General features: G+C 45.6%; 1 protein-coding gene across 1 annotated transcript; it reads left to right on the top strand.

Moving 5' to 3' along the window:
- The first annotated feature begins 220 nt into the window (after positions 1-220).
- On the top strand, positions 221-20,726 carry CXHXorf56 (chromosome X CXorf56 homolog). The gene is made up of 7 exons (XM_002922555.4): positions 221-405; positions 3,469-3,586; positions 15,478-15,519; positions 17,667-17,805; positions 18,360-18,449; positions 19,041-19,133; positions 20,296-20,726. Exons 1-7 carry the CDS (start codon positions 282-284, stop codon positions 20,356-20,358), a joined length of 669 nt encoding a protein of 222 aa, XP_002922601.1. The 5' UTR covers positions 221-281; the 3' UTR covers positions 20,359-20,726.
- Positions 20,727-21,504: the final 778 nt, after the last annotated feature.

The following is a 21,504-nucleotide window of genomic DNA, read 5'->3' as shown; positions in this document are numbered from 1 at the left end:
TTTTATGTATCTGCATATACATACGTGTACCGAAATATACATGAATAATTGAAATAGTATCAGGACTGTCCCAAGTAAAGCCGTCCCAAAGCAAAGGAGGTTCTGGAGGCCCAGGACACCCCCGCGCATCCGGGCCCAATGGAACGGCCCGGAAGTCCACAGGACTGCTACTGACACGTGACCAGCGTTGCGGCTGGGAACAGGCTGGACGCCCGTCTGTGACGTCATTTCTGCGCGACCCTTGTTTTTGGCGCAGAGTTTTTGGGCTGCTTCTGCGAAGGATGCCTAAAGTAGTGTCGCGGTCGGTAGTGTGCTCCGACACCCGGGATCGGGAGGAGTATGACGACGGCGAGAAGCCTCTGCACGTCTACTACTGTTTGTGTGGCCAGATGGTGCTGGTGCTGGGTGAGTAGTCGGGAACCGGAGGGCGGCTGCAAGAAGCGAAACTTCGGGGTCTCGAGGGCGGATTGTCTCTGGCTGTGATCTGGGGGGCGCATCTCTGAAGATTGGTGGGCTTTTCTGCTCCATGCTGATGCTTCCCTGCCCCACTGCAGGGCAGCTTTTCTGTGTAACCTTGTGAGTGTATCTAAGCTGCCCTCAAAACTAAATTCCTCCTTCGGAAAAAATAAACTGTTTATTCCCTTTCCTCCCACTCCGCCTCTAGAAACTTTGTCACCTTTCTGCTGCATACTAGAATGCTGTCATCTCTCTCTCTTTTTTAAAAAAAGATTTTATTTATTTATTCGACAGAGATAGAGACAGCCAGCGAGAGAGGGAACACAAGCAGGAGGAGTAGGAGAGGAAGAAGCAGGCTCCTGGCGGAGGAGCCTGATGTGGGGCTCGATCCAAGAACACCGGGATCATGCCCTGAGCTGAAGGCAGACGCTTAACCGCTTTGCCACCCAGGCGCCCCTGCTGTCATATCTCTTAAACGAGAATAAAACGTTCCCTTGATCCTACGTTCTTTTTCAGCTGTAACCCCATTTCTTTGCTTCTTTTATAGCAAAACTTCCAAAAAGAGTTGCTTATATTGCCTGTCGCTGCATCCTCACTTGAGGCCGACTTCTCTTCCCACCTCACCATCTAAACCATATTTGTCAAGGTCAATAACTGAACCTGCTAGTAGTCCCAGTGGTCAATTATCAATGCTCATTTTAGTCCTCACCTCAGTGTCATTTGACAGAGATGATGATTCCATCCTTCTTAAAACACTTTTTTTTCGTTTGCTTCCAAGACTCCACAGTCTCCTGATTGTTCTCCTACCTTGATTTTGCCCCTCCCCAGTGTCTGGCTCCTTTTCTGACTCCGATTTTTAGGCACTTCAAGGCCCTAGCGCTCAGTCCTCCCACCTGTTCTCAATTTGTACTCACTTCCTAAGTGACCACAACCATTCCCAAGCTTTAACTACCATTTACATGCTGATGCCTCCCACATATTCATCTTTAACCTACGCTTCCCCTCCAACTCCAGCTGCCTGTTCCCTGTCTCCACTTGGATGTCTGAGGGGTCTCTCAAAATGATCATGTTCAAATCGACTTCATGATCCCCTACTTCCTGCTCTCCACTGTTCCACCCTAGTGCAGTCCGCACAGTTGACCCAGAATCTCAGAATCAGTCATCACTTCTTTTTCCCCTACCTTACACCTATCCAATCCATCGACCCATTCTGCCAGTACTTCCTCGAAAATCTGTCCAGAATCCCTACTACTTCTTACCACTTCCATTTCTGCAATACTAGTCCAAGCCACCATCATCCCTCACCTGGAATTGTCACAGCCTCTTACTCTCCACTCTTTGTCTCCAGTGCTCTGCTTTCTGCACAGCAACCAGAGTCCTGTTCCAAACTGGTGTTTTCCTGTAAAACTGAGAGTAAAACCAAAGTCCGTACCTAGACCCTACAGGATCAGATCCTCAGCCACCTCTTGGACTTCATCTCCTAACACTCTTCCCCTGGCTAGCTGCACTCCAGCTACAGTAGCCTTCTTGATTTTTCTTCATCATGTCAAAATGTCCTGCCCCAGGGCCTTTGGGATTGCGGTTTTCCCTGCCTGGAACCCTCTTTCCTTGGTGCTTCCTTATTTCATTCAGGTCTCTACTGAAATATCCCTTCCTTAGAAAACTCTTACCTATCTAAAATGACACCCTTGTTACTCTTTGTCCTCTTACCCTGCCTGATTTTTTTTTTAAAGATTTTATTTATTTACTCGACAGAGATAGAGACAGCCAGCGAGAGAGGGAACACAAGCAGGGGGAGTGGAAGAGGAAGAAGCAGGCTCATAGTGGAGGAGCCTGATGTGGGGCTCGATCCCATAACGGCCGGGATCACGCCCTGAGCCGAAGGCAGACGCTTAACCACTGTGCCACCCAGGCGCCCCCTGCCTGATTTTTCTTGGTAGCACTTATCACTATCTGAGATCACTGTCCATCCTCTTAATATCCTGCTAATTTTTTTTTGATTAGTACTTGTCATTATTCAAGGTCGTATTATATAATTCTTTTAAATTTTCTGCCTCTTCCATTAGAGTGTAAACTTCATCAGGGCAGGGACTCTGCTTTGTCCTTTGCTGAATCCCCGGCAGTGTTTGAACTGCGCCTGGTACGTAGAGAGCCCTCGAATCTTTGTTGTATAAATGAGTTCTCTTTTGATCACCTAGAGTTGAATCTGAGTTCTTGTTCTCCCTTTTAGTAAATGCGTGGCAAGTCTCTTGCCCTTTGTAAGCCTCAGTTCCCTCATTTCTAAACTAGGAATACAAAATGTCTGCTCCAGCAGGTCATTGTGGAGATTAATGAACACACAAACTGCCTGGTGCTCTCTTTAACTCCCCCGCCCCTTCCTCCATTAATCTCGAATCGCTGTGATCACTTGACTTCCCTGTGACCCGTTAGGTACTTCATTTGCATGATATCAATTTCCATCTGGTTTTTAACTGCACCTCGTTTGTTTCCTGTATGTTTTCATTGTTTTCAGATTGACACTCCTGGAGCTGGTTGGGTCATTGCTTACCAGGTGTAGCATAGCAGCGACCCTCTCTCTCTCTCTCTCTCTTTTTCTGAGCACTTAACCACTTTTCCCAATGCCTTCCTCATAGGCATTTCGGGAGGCTTGATTGTCTCGTCTGATTCTCATGTGTTAGAACACAAACCAAGTGTACCATGATCACAGAAACATTCATAGCAAACTCGCCATGCTGGGAGGGACTTTTGAGATATTGACATCTACTTATCCTTCAAATAAGGAAAAAAAAAACCCAAAAGGAAGTAACCTGCCAAAGATCACCAAGATGGTAACAGAGCTCCAGATCCTCAGACGCCAAGTCATTTTCCGTTGGGGAATTCAATAATAGGCTTCCACAAGCATAGTAATTATAGTAAAACATTACAGTGCTAAGGGCCCCCACTGAACACTTGTGATTGCCCCAGGCTATTTTTCAGGGGCTCTAGTGACCGAATCTTATTCCATTTCTTCAGACTGTCAGTTAGAGAAATTGCCCATGAGGCCCCGGGATCGGTCCCGCGTGATCGATGCTGCCAAACACGCCCACAAGTTTTGTAACACGGAAGACGAGGAGACCATGTATCTTCGGAGGTAAGAGGTTGATGCTGTCTGTCTAGGCTTTCCTTGTTGTGTTTTAGTCTGGTTCTGAGGAATATAAGGACCCCATCTAGTGCTGAGCAGGTCACCCTTATGGGCCCAGTACTTTGACGTTTATGTTAGCTTTCTAATTTCTGCTAATGCAGCAAGACCTTTGCTGTTCTTTGTTGAAATGCTGCTGAGACGTGATTCTCTTGCCAATTTGATAGCTGTAATTTGGTTTTTTTGCAACGAGAATGAGTTCATTTAACCTGTGATGTCTTGGAGTGTGCCATGTGCCAGGCACCAAGCTGGGGACTGGCTCTGTGGAGGTGAATAAAGTACAGCCCTTACCATGAAAGAGCCCACGGCTCAGTGGGAGAACTGGCTACCTACTGTGAGAGGATAAAATGCCGGTGTGGTGAGCCAAAAGCTATGGGAAAATGGATGGGAGCGGGTCATTCTCCTGAGTGGTGGTCAGGAAAGGCACCAAAAGATGATGGTGTTTGTGTTTGGCCTTGAACTAGGATTTCACCAAGGAGACGGGGGGGCTGAGAAGCATCCCGGGTGGGGGGAGTATGGAAGCCTGGAAAGGAGCACTTGTGGTGTGCTTGGGGACTTCAAATGGCCTTTGGTGATTGTAGCCCAGGTGACTTTACGGGAAGTGGTTCGTGAAGTAGACAGGTTTGGACCTTACCTGGCAGCAGGAGCCGTCTCTCTCTCTCTTTTAAGCAGGGGAGTGACATGGTTAGATCTGTTTGAGATTTGGGAGTCCTTGGTTGAGATAAGGAGTTGAAAGCTGGGAAGGGCTAACATGACACGGAGTGTGGAGCAAGAAGAGACAGGACCGAAGATATAATCCTGGGGAACATTGACATTTAAAAAGCAGACAAAGTAAGTGGAACCTGGCGATGTAGCAAATGGGAGAAGAGAGTATCAGAGAGTGCGTGCGTCTGGCAGGGTGGTCACAACAGGTGCCTGAGGCCCCAGAGCGCTCAACTGCAGGCAGTTAAAAAGTCCAGACGTTCCTTCACACACATTTCATTTCCTGAGCTCCTGCTCTGTGCAGGGTCCTGCCCTAGAAGCCGGCGATATGCCAGTGTATTTATTTGCTGGGGCTCCTGTAACAAAGTACCGCCAACTAGGGGGCTTAAAACCACAGAGATTGTCTCACATTTCTGGAGGCTACAAGTCTGAAATGAAGCTGTTGGCTTCATTCATGGTCTCTCTCAAGGTTTCAGGGGAAGATCCTTCCTCGCCACCACCCCCCCCAGCTTCTGGTGGCTGCCGGCAATCCTGGGCATTTCTTGGCTTGTAGATGCCGCACTTCTGTCTCTGTATCATCACATGGCCTTCTCCCTGTGTGTCTGTCTCTGTTTTTCTTCTCTTCTTTTTATAGGGACGCCGGTCACATTGGATTAAGGGCACATTCTAGTCGTTTACATGACTTCATTGTAACTAATTATATCTGCCACGACCCTCTTTCCAAATAAGGTCACATTCTGAGGTTCCTGGAAGGACGTGACTTTTTAAGGGATACCATCCAACCCGGTACAACCAGTAAACAAGCAAAGAACCCTGCCTGTATGGAGCTTGTATTCTATTGTTGAGCTGGGAAAAGCGACAGGCTGACATCTTGCTGTGTGAATTTAAGAAACCAAACTGTTGTCAGCCCACAGTAATGAAAAGAAGTACCACTAGGTGACATTCAGTAGCAAATCAGGCCTCGAGCACCATTATGACAACTGGGCTTCTAGAATTGTGCAGCTGAAGAGGAAATTGGTTTTATACAAGACAAAACTTGAGGCCACTAATACAACCGGATTATAAAATTGATGAAATCTACAAGGGAATGCCCTTCGGGAAACATGGGGAAAACACTCCATTATGGTAAATAGGAAGGTTGACAGGATGCCCTATCTAAAGCTAATCCGTTGTCTTGTGCTTTTTCTCCCTCCATTAACCCTTATGTAGTTTTCTGATTTTGAAAATTGCCAACTGAGTGGCGCCTGTGTGGCTCAGTCAGTTAAGCGTCTGCCTTCAGTTCAGGTCATGATCCTGGGGTCCTGGGATCGAGCCTCGCATCGGGATCCCTGCTCAGTGGGGAGTCTGCTTCTCCCTTTCCCTCTGCTGCTCCCCCTGCTTGAGCTCGCTTGCTCTCTCTCTCTCTCAAATAAATAAATAAAATCTTTTTTAAAAAAAGAAAATTGCCAACTGAGTGTCTTTAAGATCACTAAGATATTTATGATGTATTCGTTATATATATCATAATTACATATAATAATGTATAATAGTAGCACTATATATTGAACAGACGTATGTTATTCAGCAATACAGAAACTGATTTAACAACACAGCCAGGCCACAGGCCCCCATGGCACTAAAAGGCAGACGCCCTCACCTCTAGGCCAGAAAACGGAGTGGCCTTAGGCTGAAGTAGAAACCCCAGAATCAAATCAGCCTCATCCTGGAAGTGAGCCAGCTTTGGGACCTAGCCTTAGGGCCAGGTATTGCCCAGGCTCATGGCCTCTGGACAAATGACTCTGTTGGACCAGAGAGTTCTGAGTTTACCAACAAGGCAGGGTAACCTTTCCCCCAGTTGATATAGTTCCTGCTCTAATCATGAGCAGTCCGTCCAGTGGCCCACTCTAGCGTGCTCCCCTGCTGGCCAAGGGGACATCTCGGCTTGCTCTCCCTCCTTAGCCAGCTGTGTGTGAGAGCATTGGTTGCTGAACACATGCAGTCTGCCCACCATATGCCCTGGAGCCCAGGGTCATGTCGGGGGCTCCGCCGGTTGAGCATCCAGCTCTTGATCTCGGCTCAGGTCTTGGTCTCAGGGCTGTGAGTTCGAACCCTATGTTGGGCTCCACGTGTGGGGTCTACTTTAAGAAAAAAAAAAAAGAGTACATATGCCCTGGAGCCTATCACGGTCCACCTCTGAGTCTTCCATTCTAAAGTTCCTCTCTTTTGACACTGTTGTTCCCCAGGCCTCCTTTCCCATCCGCCAGTCCCACCATTGCAAATCTAGTGCTTTTCTGTCTGTCTCTCTGTTGACCCCGCCTCCCCTGATGCTCTCCTTCCTTGATTTCTGTGAAGCTGCTCTTGAGATTCTCCTGCTTCTTTGGCATTCTCAGTCTTCTGGATTCTTCTGCCTCCTGCCCTTTAAATGTTGGTATTCCCCAGGGCTCTGACCTTGGTCTTATCCCCTCTCTGTACTCTCCTTGGACGTTCTCATGACCTTTCATGGCGTCCATTGCACTTACACGCTGATGACTCACGAAGTCTAGATCTGCCTACACTTCTCTCCTGTACGCAGAACTGTTTACCGAACTGCCCGCTCTGCCTCTTCACCTGATTCTATCTCCGATCCGACATAACGAAGGCCAAACTCACCGTTTCTCTAATAAGGAAACACTGCAGATGGACTGACCCGGCACCCCTATGACACTCTTCTTTTATACCTGCCTACATAAGGGCGCCTGCAAAGTTACGGTATATATTCCAGGGCCTCCGCCCCACCAAACAACCCCTGCGATCCTGAATGTGACTTCACTTTGCCAAGTAAAAGGGATAGAAGTAGAAGTTGTTGGGCGGGGCTTCCAAGGAAAGGCCTTTTTACTCTTCTATTCTTATTCCTCCCTGCTTTTTGGGGAAATGGACATGGTAATTGGAGCACCAGCAGCCATCCTGGGACCAGGAAGGAGAGGCCACAGGACTTGCAGAGCTTTCACCACCACTGTCCTTGGGTCCCGGTCACTGCCATGAACCACTTTTTTTTTTTTGAGAGAGGGAGAGAGAGTGGGGGGCAGGGGCAGAGGGAGAGCAAGAGAGGGAGTCCCAAGCAGGCTCCATGCCCAGCATGCAGCCCGATGTGGGGCTTGATCTCACGACCCTGAGATCATGACCTGAGCCGAAATGAAGAGTTGGACGCTTAACCGACTGAACCACCCAGGTGCCCCTCTTTGGATATCTTTTACAGAAGAACAAACCATTGTGTTGAAGCCATTGCAGGCAGGTCTCTATCAGCCAAACACAGTTCCTTCCTTCCCCTCCTCCTCCGATGACACCCCCGTTCATGCCGTAGCCCAAGCCGGAATCTGCAAGCCAGTCCTCCCTTTGTCTCATCCATCCCCAACCCCCACCACCCCTGCACACATCCAGTCGCTCACCATGTCCTGTTGACTCTACTTTCCAATCCCTCTTGGTTGCCTCCTCTTGTTTAGCCCTGCTGCAATGCCATCTTTCCAGTACCTACCATCGCTTGCTTGAGCTGTTGAAGTAGCCCCTTAAATCTGGTCTTTTTGCCTCTCATTTTGTTCTCCTCCAGTCTGCTGTCTACTGCCTGAGTGGTCTCAAATGCACATGACATCAGTCTCCTGCTTCAGATCTTTCAGTGACTCTTCATTACCTACAGCAGTGCTTTTCAAACATTTTTAGACAATGAATCCTTTCTTCAAATGAAATGCTTGTCCAGAAGTATAAATAAGCAGGAAGCTGCTATGACTGAGGAAGAGTTGAGCCCAACCCATTAAGACTCCTCCCCTTCCCCTCTCCAGTTTCATTTAGGGGTCATGGTGCAGTACAATTTTAGAAATCATGGTTAGCAGGGTAAAATTGAAGCCTGAAGTCTTTCTATGGTCTCGCCTTGGCCTGCCTGTTCATCCTTGTCTCCTGGTACTCCTTGATTTTTTTTTCTTTTCTTTTCCTAAGTAAGCTCTGTGCCCAGTGTGGGGCTTGAACTCATAACCCTGAGATCAAGAGTCTCATGCTCTACCAACTGAGCCAGCCAGGAGCCCCTTGATTTAAAAAAAACCAACATTTGTCATCTCATATAGTTTCTGTGGGTCAGGAATTCAACAGCAGTTTAGCTGGGTGGTTCCTATGTCTTCCTGAGGCCGTGGTTAAGAGGTCGATCATGGGTGTGGTCATTTGAAGTCTGGATTAGGGCTGGGGGTTCCACCTCCAAGGTGTCTCACTCACGTGGTTGGCAGCTGAGTGCTAACCGCAGTTCCTCACCACAAGGATCTTCCATAGGGCTGCTCGAATATCCTTGTGTTGGGGCAGCTGGCCTCCCACAGCATGAGTAATTCAAGAGAGAGCAAGGTGGAAACCACAACATCTTTTATGACCAAGACTCAGTAGTTACGCACCATTATTTCTACAGTGCCCTCTTGGTATTACGGGTCAGCCCTATTCGTTTTGGGAGGGGACTATACAGGTGTCAATACCAGGGTGCAAGAATTATTGGGGGCCATCTGAGAGACTGCCACAACCAGGGAGAATGTTTTGTTCTTGGCCTTCCCTCCTTCACATAATCCTAGAGATTAAGGGTAGGAAAGAAAACCAAGGTCAATTAGTGCAGATATCTAGCTCGTATTCATTACTTCCTTATACCAGTTAAATATCTTGTCTCGGGGCGCCTGGGGGGCTCAGTCATTAAGCGTCTGCCTTCGGCTCAGGGCGTGATCCCAGAGTCCTGGGATCGAGCCCCACATCAGGCTCCTCCGTTGGGAGCCTGCTTCTTCCTCTCCCACTGCCCTTGCCTGTGTTCCCTCTCTCGCTGGCTGTCTCTCTTTCTGTCAAATAAATAAATACAATCCTTAAAAAAAAATATCTTGCCTCACTTACATGAACTTATTGAGAGCAAGAATCCTGCCTTATACTTCCAAAACCCTTAGTACGTCTTGCCTGACTCTTGGCACATAGTTAGAATAGATAAATTGTTATAAACTCGACAAAATCCCCTTTGGCATTGGTATTTGAAGATTAACTCGTTGAGAAATATACAGTCCCCTTTATTTGAAATCCTATGTCTTCAAAGTTCAGGCTTATGAGATTGGCTGACTCCAGGATTCTAGAAGTCAGTTGTACGGTGGTTGTCTCCTTTCAGGCTGAGGGTGAATTTAGAGTCCCGGTAGAAACCAGGAGTGACACGGAACCAGAACTGTTGCTAGGGCCCTAGTCCCGTGGTGCACATTGGACGTAAGCAGCACTTGTATGCGGAGAGGCGGGGTGTTAACGATGGTGGAGCAGGACCACTTTGTGACTTCAAACAACTCACTTAACCTTTTTGGGCCCCAGTTTCCTTATCCCTTAACTAATACCCATGTGTTGTCAAAGAGCATCTAGGAGTCTCTGCAGTATCAGAAGGACCGTAAATAGTTATAATGACTTTGGAAGGCACTTCGGCATTATCGAGTATAGTAAAGACGCACCTCATTTATTCCTGTGCAGTTCTACTCTTGTTCATGTGCACCTCTGTGAAGTGACTCTCAACCCCGGCTGTGTTAGCACCATCTGGGGGAGTTTTTTAAAAAGTCCTAACGCCTCACCTCCACCCTCGGACATTTAGTATTTTGAATTGAGGGGTAAGTCATGTATCATAAAACTCACCATTTTACAGTGTACAATTCAGTGGTTTTAGTATATTCACAAGGTTGTGCAACTATCATCACCAAGTCCAGAGCATTTTCATCACCCTCCCACACCCACAACAAACCTTGTACCTATTAGTAGCCATTCCCCGTTTCCTTCTCCCACAGCCCCTGGCAACCATTAATCTACTTTCTGGCCCTATGGATTTGCCTATTCTAGACACTTCTCTAAAAAGGAACCATAAATATTGTAGCTTTTGTGTCTCGTATCTTTCATTTAGCATGTTTTCAAGGTTCATCCATAATGTAGAATGACTCATTACTTTATTCTTTTCTGTGGCCGAATGATGTTCCATTGTATGGGTATACCATATGTTGTTTATCTGTTCGTCAGTTGCTGGGTGTTTGGGCTGTTTCCTTTTTTTTTTTTTAACTATTATGGGTAATGTTGCTGTAAACGTGTGAATGTGTGTAGAAGATTTTGTGTGAACATGTTTTTGGTTCTCATGGGTGTATACTTAACGAATTGCTGGGTCATATGGTAATTCTATGTTTAACCTTTGGAGGAACTGGTATAGTATCTTCAAAAGCGGTTGCGTTCTCATCAGGAATGTATGAGAGTTCCACTTTCTCCACATTCTCACCAGTGTTTGTTATTGTCTGTCTCTTAGATTATAGCTATCCTAGTGTGGTTTTGATTTGCGTTTCTCTGCTGGCTAATGACGTTGAGCACCCTCTCATGTACCTTTTGGCCATTTGTGTATCTTCTTTGGAAAAATGTCTATTCACATTCTTTGCCCATTTTTTAATTGGTGTATTTGTCTTTTTAATTGGTGTATTTGTCTTTTTAATTGTTGAGTCATAGGAATTTATATAGTATGGGTACTAACCCTCTATCAGATATATGATGTGCAGGTATTTTCTCCCATTCTGTGGATTGCCTTTTCACTCTCTTGACGATATTCTTAGAAGCGCAAAAGCTTTTAATTTAATCAAGTCCCATTTGTTTTCTTTGCTTGTGCTTTAGGAGTCTTATCTAAGAAACCATTGCCTAATTCAAGGTCTTGAAGGTTTATGCCTACATTTTCTTCTAAGAGTTTAATAGTGTTAGTTCTTAGGTATAAGCCTTTCATCCATTTTGAGTTAAATTTTTTTGAGTTAATTTTTTTAGATGGCGTCAGGTAAGAATCTAATAAATTCATCCTTGTACATGTGGCTATCCAGTTATCCTGGTACCATTTATTGAAAGTCTGTTCTTTCTCCTTTGAATGGTCTTGGTACCCTTGTCAAAAATCAATTAGCCATATGTGTATGGGTTTATTGTGGACTCTCAGTTCCATTCCATTGGTCTGTCTTTATGCCAGTACCACCCTGTCTTGATTACTGTGGCCTTTGTGGTTTTGAAATCAGCAAATATGAATCCTCCAACTTTGTTCTTTTTCAAGATTGTTTTGGCTATTCTAGATTCCTTTCAATTCCTTGTGAATTTTAGGATCAGCTTGTCAATTTCTGCAAAAAGCCAGCTCTGATTTTGATAGGGATTGTGTTGAAGCTGTAGATTCATTTAGGGAGTATTACCATCTTTTTTTAAAAAAATTTTTTTTAAGATTTTATTTATTCATTTGACAGAGAGAGAGAGACAGCCAGTGAGAGAGGGAACACAAGCAGGGGGAGTGGGAGAGGAAGAAGCAGGCATAGCAGAGGAGCCTGATGTGGGGCTCGATCCCATAACACCGGGATCACGCCCTGAGCCGAAGGCAGACGCTTAACCATTGTACCCAGGTGCCCCTAGGGAGTATTACCATCTTAATAATGTTAAGTCTTCAGTCCACGAATACGGGATTTACTCCATTTACTTAGGTGTTCTTTAATTTCTTTCAGCAATGTTTTGTAGTTTTCAGTGCACAACTCTTGCACTTATTTGGTTAAATTTTTCCTAAGTACTTTATTCTTTTTGATGCTATTGTAACTGGAATTGTTTTCTTAACTTTATTTTTTATTGTTCGTTTTTAGTATATAGGACTACCATTAATATTTATATATTGATCATGTAACCTGCAACCTTGGCTAAACTTGTTTATTAGCTCTAATTATGTATATGTTTGTGCATTCTTTAGGGTTTCTATATGTAAGATCGTGTCATCTACAAGTAGAGATGGTTTTCCTTTTTCCCTTCCAATCTGGATGCCTTTTTTCTTTTTCTTGCCTAGTTGCCCTGGCTAGAACTTCTCATACGATGTTGAATAGAAGTGTTAAGAGTAAGCATCCTTGTCTTGTTCCTGATCTTAGGAGAAAAGCTTTCAGTCTTTCACCATTATGATATTAGTTTATGTAACTGTTAGGTAACTTAGTAACTGTGGGTTTTTCATAGATGCCCTTTATCAGGTGGAGAAAGTTCCCTTCTATTTCTAGTATATTAAAAGAGTTTTGAATTTTGTCAAGTGCTTTTCTTCAGTGTCTGTTGAGATGATCATGTGTTTTTTTCTCTTTTGTTCTGTTACTGTGTTGTCTTGCTTTTAATAATTTTTTTATATGTTGCACCAGTCTCGCATTCTTAGGATAGATTCCACTTGGTCATGTTGTATAATCTTTTTTATATGCTGCTGGATTCACTTTGCTAGTATTTTTTGTTTTTGCCTGTGTATCCTTAAGCAATATTGATCTCCAGTTTGTTGTTGTTGTACCTTTGTTTGGTTTTGGTATCAGGGTAATACTGGCTTCATACTATGAGCTAGGAAATGTTTCCTCCTCTTTTGAAACGTTTGTGAAGCATTGGTATTAATTCTTCTTTGAACTCTTAGTAGAGTTCACCAGTGAAGCCACTTGTCCTGGGCCTTTCTCTGTGCGAAGGTTTTTGATTACTAATTAAATCTCTTTACGTGGAATAGTCTATTCAGATTTTCTGTTTCTTTTCCAGTGAGTTTTGGTAGTTTGTGTTATTCTCTTGTTCTAGGAGTTCGCCCATTTCTTCTCGATTATCTAATTTGTTGCCATACGGTCATTCATAGTATAATCTTACAAATCTTTTTTTGTCTGTCAGACCAGTAGTACTCTTGATTTTTTAAAGTCCTACTAACATTAGACTATTTGTAATTCCCTGAATATGCTGTGCTGTTTTGGCTTTGCACACGGTATTCCCACTGCTTGACATACAACTTTCTATCGGGACTGTTGGCTTTCAGTCACCTCCTCCTGAAGCCTTCCATGACTGCCTCAGACAGACTTGGTGCTCCCACCTCTGCGTTCCCATTACATGGTATACATTTCTTCATTTAAGAACTTAACCTCCATGATTATAATTTTCCTCACTAAACCGAATTCTTAAAAGAGTTCTTTCAGCCAGGGTTTATTGCATGTCTATTTTGTTTCTAGTACTTTGCTCTCCTCTGGGGATAGAGGGTCAGACAGGCATGGTCTCTGTTAATCTCTGATCTCATGGACCTTACAGTCTAGTGGGATGACAGAAAAATAAAGTCAGTATGATTATGGGAAGTTCTGTGAATGAAACAAAGGGCTCATACAGAGAAGCTCATGAAACCTCTTTGAAAAGGTGGCTGAGACCCCAAAAATGAGAATGGGAAAGCAGTGAGAGGAGCATTCCAGGGAGAGAGGAGTGTGTGTGAAAGGTCCGAGGTGGGAAAGCACTTGTTTGTTCAAAGAACAGAAGGCTGGTGTGGTTAGTTCGTAGGGAGGGAGGGCTGGCATCTGTGAGATGAGACGGGGCCCAGTTATGTGCTCAGTTGGTGCCTGGGAGGTCACGGTAAGGAGGCTGGATTTTATTCTAGGTGTCTTAGGAAGCCACTCTTGCCACTGTTTAAAGAATGATTTGGAATGAAACAGTCGTGGAAGCAGACTCTAGAATAGCAGTTAAAGTTTGTATGTTAGGTATGAATTTAGAATGGGGAAGACCTAACTGAATACCACACGCACGCACGCACATGTGTGCGTGCGCGTGCGTACACACATTCTGTTGATTTGACTGCACAGAAATCTGAAATTCCCACATTGGGGGGAGTCAAAGACAGATAGTGTACTGGGGAAGAAATATTTACAAGGCCCATCAACATTTGCAAGTCTCTTTAATAGAAAAGAAAAAGACAACTCAGCAAAAGATATGAACTGACAGTTCAGCCAAAAAAAGAAACCACAAATGCCTATAAAATATATGAAAAGATGCCTAACTTCACTCTTTAAAAAAAGAAATGCAAATTATGAGAGCACAGTTTTCACGTGCCAGATTGGCACTTGTGCAATTTAATAACATATTGTGTTGGTGAAATTGGAGAGAAACAGGAACTGTCACATTGGTGGTGGGAACATAAACTGGTTCAACTTCCTAGAGAGTAATTTGGCAGTCTTTATCAGAATTTAAAGTGGATATACTTCTGGGAATTTATCCAGCAGGTAAAAGACATTTCGGTTTATCCACACAAAAGAATACAATGCAGGCCTTATGAAGAATGAGGCACGTCTTTGTCAATTGGTAAGGAAGGGTCACATACGTATTTTCTAACCAAGACACATTTTTAAGCAAACAAAGAAGTAGAGAACAGTGTTAGGTATGCTGCGTTTGTCTAAAAAGGAAAATAAAATGTTTTCTTTATGTATCAATAAGGATTCTTTGCTTTGATCATCAGCTGTCTCTGGGAGGAACAGAAGAAACCAGAAACAATATTTGCCCCTGGGGAGGAGAGCTGGGTGGGTGAAGGGTGGGCGGGGAGGGTATTTTACTTTTCTCTGTACTCCTGTATATACCACGTGTGCATATTGCCTATTAAAAAAATGGAAACAAACGAGGGGAGAGGACGTGAAGAGACCAGTCCGGAAGCGATGACAGTCGCCCAAGGAAGAGCTGCTGGTGGCCTGGGCTAGGATGGTGGCCGGAAGGTAGAGCAAAGCAGGCGGGTTCAAGATCTTTTTTTGGAGATAAAATCCAGAGGATTTGCTAATGGGCTAGGTGTGGTAAGGGAAAGAGAAGAATCAAGGATGAGTTCCAGGTTTTTGTTAAGCATCTGGGTGGGTGGTGGTTTTGTGGGCTCTTGGGCGTGGTGGCCTGGGCTTGAATTCAGCCTGTTCTGCCTCCTGCCTCTGACCTGGGGCAAATCATGTGGCCTGTGCTTAGGAGCCTTGTCTGTAAAATGCGAATGGTAGTAGGAACTACCTCTCAGGGTTGCTGTAAGGCTCAAAGGACTTCATCCACGAATGCCTGAGCGCAGGGTCTGCGAGCTTGCTAGTATTATTACTGCTGTTGTTATTGTTATCACCGTGACCCTGCCCGCCGCTGTGACTGTAGCTCCCGCTCCTCCCCGCCCCTCCCCGCCCGTGTCAGGGAGATACCCGCATTAGGGCGCAGGAAATGGGTGGGGGAGGCAGGAATGTTTTAAAATTAATACAGGTTTAACTAACCGGTTCACCTAGGAAATGAAAACTTTTCGAAAGGCCCTTTTAGCATTCGAAGAAATGAGGTAGTGAGGTGGGTAGGTTATGAGATTTGTTCATATCTTTTTTTTTTTTATTCCATTTTCTGCACAGGCCTGAAGGCATTGAACGACAGTACAGGAAGAAGTGTGCAAAGTAAGTATTTAACAGCGTGCGTTTGTCCAAGCATAAGAAAGTAGAGGCAATAATGTATTCGGAAAAGAATTATGTGGATACAGTTCTCTGGTATGTCTTTATCCTTAAAATCCCAACTGCCTTCAAACTTCAACTACACAAACACCAATATGCTCCTCGGACAGACTAGTCCAAGTCACATCTCTGACCAGCCGGTCACAGAAATGTTGTGTTTTTTTTTTAACATAGTATCATTTTTAAAATAGAGATGTAATTTATATATGATAAAATTTGCCCTTCTTTTTTCTTACGGACTCTCTACACCCACTTGTAGGGCTTGAGCTCACGACCCCAAGACCAGCTGTCACGTGCTCTACTGACCGAGCCAGCCAGGCGCCCCCCCAAATTTGCCCACCAAGCGTACAGTGTGAGAGGCCCCTGTAACAGCAGCGCTGCCCCGATGCAGGACATCCCCTGGCCCCCCTGTGCCCTTTGCGGTCAGCCCCCAAATTACCCCCCGCCCCCCGCAGCCACTGATCTGCCTGCTGTAGCTACAGTTTTGCCTTTTCTAAAACAGTGATTTGAATTCTACGACGTGTGTTCTGCTACGTACAGTAGGTAGCTTTTAGTTTGCTTTCACTCTGCATAATGCTTCTGGGTTTCAGCCACGTTGTTAGGTTTATCGATAGTTTGTTCCTCTTTATGGCTGAGTCGTATTCGTGGCACCAGTTTCCCTCCTCACCCCTCGAAGGGCATTTGAGTTGCTAACGGTTTCGACTGTTCTGAATAAAGCTATTCTGACCATTCTAGTATAAATCTTGGTGGGGACATGTGTTTTGTCTTGGAGTGGAATTGCTGGGTCATACAGTAAATGGAACATAGCGTAATGTAATCCAGACTCATTTATAAAGCCTCTTGTAGGCCCACAGACCCAAGAACTTTAGACACTTCTTTAAAGCTATATATCCATTTCCAGCTTTAGGCCGTTAGTAGTGAGAGTACTAAACTACAGTGAGTTTCATCTTGTTGATGGCACGACAGTTACATCTCGGCTCTCAGAAGACTCAGGCGAGGAGAATCAAGGCATGGAAATAGCTAAGAAGGCATTTTAGTTCCCAGCCACACTGGAGTCGTTAACTTTCTTTTATGTCTCTCTCTTTTTTTTTTAAGATTTGATTTTTAATTAATGCCTGCACCCAACATGGGGCTCAAACAACACCAAGGTCAGGGGTCTACGCTCCACCGACTGAGCCAGCCAAGTGCCCCCCATTTTATCATGTCTTATGAGTCTACTTCATGTAGCTGAAAAAGTGGATTAAAACTGACCAACGATTAGCATGACGATTACTCCAGAGTGCTTTGCCAGCCGCTGCAGTAGAACCTTTACACTCCCTCTTGACACTACAAAAACCCAAGCAAAACTAGACAAAACCCCCACGCTGGGTAGCCAGACTTCTTGAAAGTATGGCAGCAGTTTTTTTCCCCCTAAAGATATACCTGTTTATTAGAGAGAGAGGAAGAGAAGGGAACCCAAGCAGACTCCTCGCTGAGTGCAGAGCCCGACGCGGGGCCCAGTCCCACGGCCCTGAGGTCATGACCTGAGCTGAAACCCAGAGTTGGAGGCACCACCCGGGTACCCCAGTGTTTTTTTTTTTTAATATATGTATTGTTAGAAACTTTCATTATTTTAAAATTTTTGTTTATTTTTTTAAGTAATCTTTCCACCCATTGTGGGGCTTGAACTTACAATCCCATGATCCAGAATCGCATGCTCTCCCAACCAAGCCAGCCAGGCGCCCCAGAATGGCAGCAGCTTTTACTGGAAAGCAAACAGTAGCAGGAGCCAGCATTTCCCAGACTTGTCCAGCGATAATCACTTGGGATGCTGAGGAAAGTGACAGATTCCCAGGCCTCAGCTCCCAGATGTGCTGAATCAGGATCTTCGGAAGGTAGGACCTGGGAATCTGAGCAGCAATTATAACAAATTCTTACTTGTTAAAGCAATTCCTCAGTGATTCTTACGAAGTAGTTTTGGGAGACACTGGAAGGAGTGAATCCCTAGTTTATGCCACAAACAAAACTGTTCCCGCGTCTGAGCGCACTTCGTGAATTGGTGTTTTGGGGATTTGGATGCTGAGCTTCCCAGAGGTCGACTCTGCTGTTTGCAGGTGTGGACTGCCGCTCTTCTATCAGTCCCAGCCCAAGAACGCCCCCGTGACCTTCATCGTGGATGGAGCGGTAGTCAAGTTCGGCCAGGGTTTCGGCAAAACGAATATCTATACCCAGAAACAAGAGCCTCCTAAGAAGGTAATGATTGAAGGGGACTGACTGGTTAATGTAGCTCCGAATCTGTGGCTCGCCCTCCATCTTTAAAGCGGCTTCTAATGAGGACGCGCCCCTTCTGGATGCATTCTTTGTTAAGAGGATGCCATTTTTATGTGTAAGCAGATGTTACACGTAACACCTATCATGTGTTCTTTTTTCTTTCCTACAGCTGTCCCAGGAGCTAAGTTAGAAATGGCATAGTTTTGATTCACATCGATTTCCTTTGAAATGTCGTCTTTTTTCAGTGTGGACAGTTAAAACGAAAGGAAGCAGGCTCATTTTTGAATATACTTTTAAAAGCCTGGATGGCAAATGTTAGAAAAATAGACTCCAGATAGAAAAAAACCCACTGGCACTTTCAGATAGGCCAGCCTGTCCCAAAGAGGTGTGTCCTCCCCGCCCCCGCAGCCGCCTCCCTCTGCAGTCGGGAATGGGCCCACGCGCGCACACACGCACACACGCATGTGGACACACATGCGCGCGCGGCTCACAGAGCCTCTTGCAGTGCACGAGACTGATTCCTCCTGTGACCCCAGGTGATGATGACCAAACGGACGAAAGACATGGGCAAGTTCAGCTCCGTCACCGTGTCTACCATTGATGAAGAGGAAGAGGAGATCGAGGCTGTGAGTGCTTCTGCTCTCGAGGGAACTGGCTTGGGGGTGGGCCCAGAAGGAGCGGGGACTCTAGAACCAGCCCATTCGAGCAGCGGAATAATTCGAACCTTTGCTCCTAGGCCTTGCTCTGCTAGTAAGAAACTAGACACTGGGCCGGTTCCTGTTTCCCTGGATCCCAAGGACATCTGTAAAATGAGAACCAGGGAGTTGGACGAGATCGGTGGCATTTTCATACTGTGTTTTGAGATGCTTTCAGGGGGTGATTCTCATCCCTCTTCAGCTTAAAACCTATCGGACTCCGCAGTTTCGGGTCCTGTCGAGTCTGGCTCGAGTGGTTCACGAGGCTGTCCTGGGCAGTAGTGGCAAGTACCTTTATGGTACTTCAGTATAATGGGGTTTACAGAGAGATGTTATCTGTTATTTTTCAAACGGTCAGCCGAGACCTGAGCTCTCCTGGATTACTGAGAAGCTGATGAGTTCAAAGGGAACAGAGTCCCATTTCAGGAATGATTTTGAGACCTGCATTGTATGAATTGCTACTTGAAGTCTCTCTGACTCACTGGTACTACTGGGTTACGGGGGCTGCTTTTCTTCCCTCAGAGAGAAGTCGCCGACTCGTATGCACAGAACGCCAAAGTGATTGAAAAGCAGCTGGAGCGCAAAGGCATGAGCAAGAGGCGGCTGCAGGAGCTGGTGAGCGGCCCCGGGCGGCAAGGGTTTCTCGGTCTGAAACACCCTCCAGCAGTCAGGGAAATCCTGCAGGAAGTCTGTGCGAGGCTTCCTGGCGTAGTTGGTGGCCAGGTGTCTACCCCTGGGCTGTAACGGTCCGCATACCGTGCTCTAGTGACCCCCCCCCTCCCCCCGGGCTCCAGGGCTCCAGGCCTGAAGTTAGAGTACTTGTCAGCCAGCCCTGACCGGAATGGTACTTGAGCCTGCTACCCGGGGTCCTGGGTCAGGAGGTCAAGGTCAGGTTCCCAGATGGGGGCGTGGTTGCTTCCTAAAGCCCCGGGGCCGCCCCCACTTTCTGTGTTAACCTCGGCTCATCGTAGCGCGGGCACACTTCTGTTTGACGGCGCCCGCAAGCTGTGTCTTCTTGATAATAATGTACTTACGCTGTTTCTTTAAAATCGTCCAGCACGGCCTTGGTGCCTCATCAGAGGGTGTGCGGGTCCATTCGCGTGACCGTAGAGGATTCTTTGGTGACAAAGGTGGTGGGTCTTGGGAGCGACATTACCATCGCCGTCGTGGTGTAGAGCCGTGCCTATCCCATTTGCTGAGGGGAGGGACCAGGGCTTGCTTCTTTTTTTAAATCTCCAGTTTGTCAAGAACAGATTTGTAATTTATAAAATGCCATAAGAATGCATTTGCCTCAAGTGCTTTTATTAAATTATTTTGTTATCACTCTGCCAAATTACTATGTAAGTTTCGAAATGCTAACTCTTGATTTTCATACGTATCTTTCATGAACCAACAACACACGGTTCATGGACCGCACAACCTGAAGTAACACCGTTCTAGAACAGTGTTTCTCTTCCTGTTCTGCTAGGAATAGGATACTGATACACCACAGTATTGATTCCCCTGGCGCTTTGAAGGGCCTGGGGCTATAGGAGCCCTGCACTGATCACCTCTGACTGCAGCCTTTTAACCATGCAGACACTGTCGTTTTCTGTGTGCATCATAATATCAGAAAGTTTGGAAATCAGTTGCTAGAGATTCATAACAATTTGCCAACCACTATTCTAGTTTCTGTACTAAATGAACATGAAAGGATAGTGTTTGGACAGTTAGAAGAAGGAAGGAAAGGAAGAATTTCATGGCACGTATTAGGGCATATACTTTTCTTCTTTTCCAGGCTGAACTGGAAGCCAAGAAAGCAAAGATGAAGGGGACCTTGATTGACAACCAGTTCAAGTGATCAGAACCCTTCTTTCAACCCAGACCTGAGGCAAGCATTTACATGAGGAGGAAAAAGAACGGTCTCTTGACTCCATGGACTGTGGCCACATTTTTGCCCCAGCAGAAGGCTTTCCATTGCTTCCCATTGATTCCTCCTACTTTCGGTGAGGTCTTTGAGTCCATCTGCCCTGCTTTCTAGAGATGGGTTTTCTAAATCTTTCCGTATATAGGTCTTCTGTACTATTTTTTGTCCATTTGATGTAAACTTCTTCAGCTGTGTGGAAACTCTGTGAACACTTCAGTGCTCGAGTGTCTCTCGTTTCTAAAGTAGCTGTTCTTATTCCTTCTTCAAAGTTAATAAAATGTTTATAGATTTTTGAAAAAGTATCATGATGTGTCATAGAAAAAGTGGCATAGATTATATTTAAAGTTCCAGCAGCTCCGATTCTTTTAAGTGACTCTATTCTTAGGCAGGGATTGGCTATGGTTTGAAACTGTCTACTGTCAGAAAAAAATCCGTGAAAAGCCAGAACCTACATACGGCTTCCTTTAAAAGCTTCACGTTCAGAGAAACTTCCCTGGTGACAAACTACAGAAATGGTCCGTGAAAGTATAGTCTTCCTTTCCTTCAAATGGTGAAGCTACAGGTGAATTATTCCTGATCGGACTTTGTACTTAAAGAAGGAACAGCCAGATTAGAGTGAGGGGGGCAGGTAGGGTAGCCCAGATCTAAATGAAAATGGGGTCTCAGTGAGCAACCCAAGGTAGCTACCGTCCCGTCGGGCAGCTAAGAAGAGTACTGCGTCCGCATGTGGGTGTGGGAGGGAGATACGGAGTAAGAAATGATACTGAGACAAGACAGAAGTATCTGTTGGCTAGCTTGTGGTTCACATTTGCTATTTGTAGAGGAGTGTTGTCTATTTAAATATTGAGGGGCGCCGGGGTGGCTCAGTTGGGTAAGCGGCTGCCTTCGGCTCAGTCATGATCCTGAGGGTCGAGCCCCGCGTCGGGCTCCCTGCTCAGCGGGGAGTCTGCCTCTCCCTCTGCCTCTCCCCCAGCTCTTGCTCTCTCCCTTTCTCTCTCGTGCACGCTCTCTCTCTCACATAAATGAAATCTTTAAAAATAAAAAAAAAGGTAAATATTTAATGTCACGCTGTTTCAGTGA

This window comes from Ailuropoda melanoleuca, chromosome X (genome assembly GCF_002007445.2).
Source record: "Ailuropoda melanoleuca isolate Jingjing chromosome X, ASM200744v2, whole genome shotgun sequence".
NCBI lineage: Eukaryota > Metazoa > Chordata > Mammalia > Carnivora > Ursidae > Ailuropoda > Ailuropoda melanoleuca.
The sequence above is the reverse complement of the archived record's forward strand: the minus strand, read 5'-3'. Positions and strand labels throughout refer to the sequence as shown.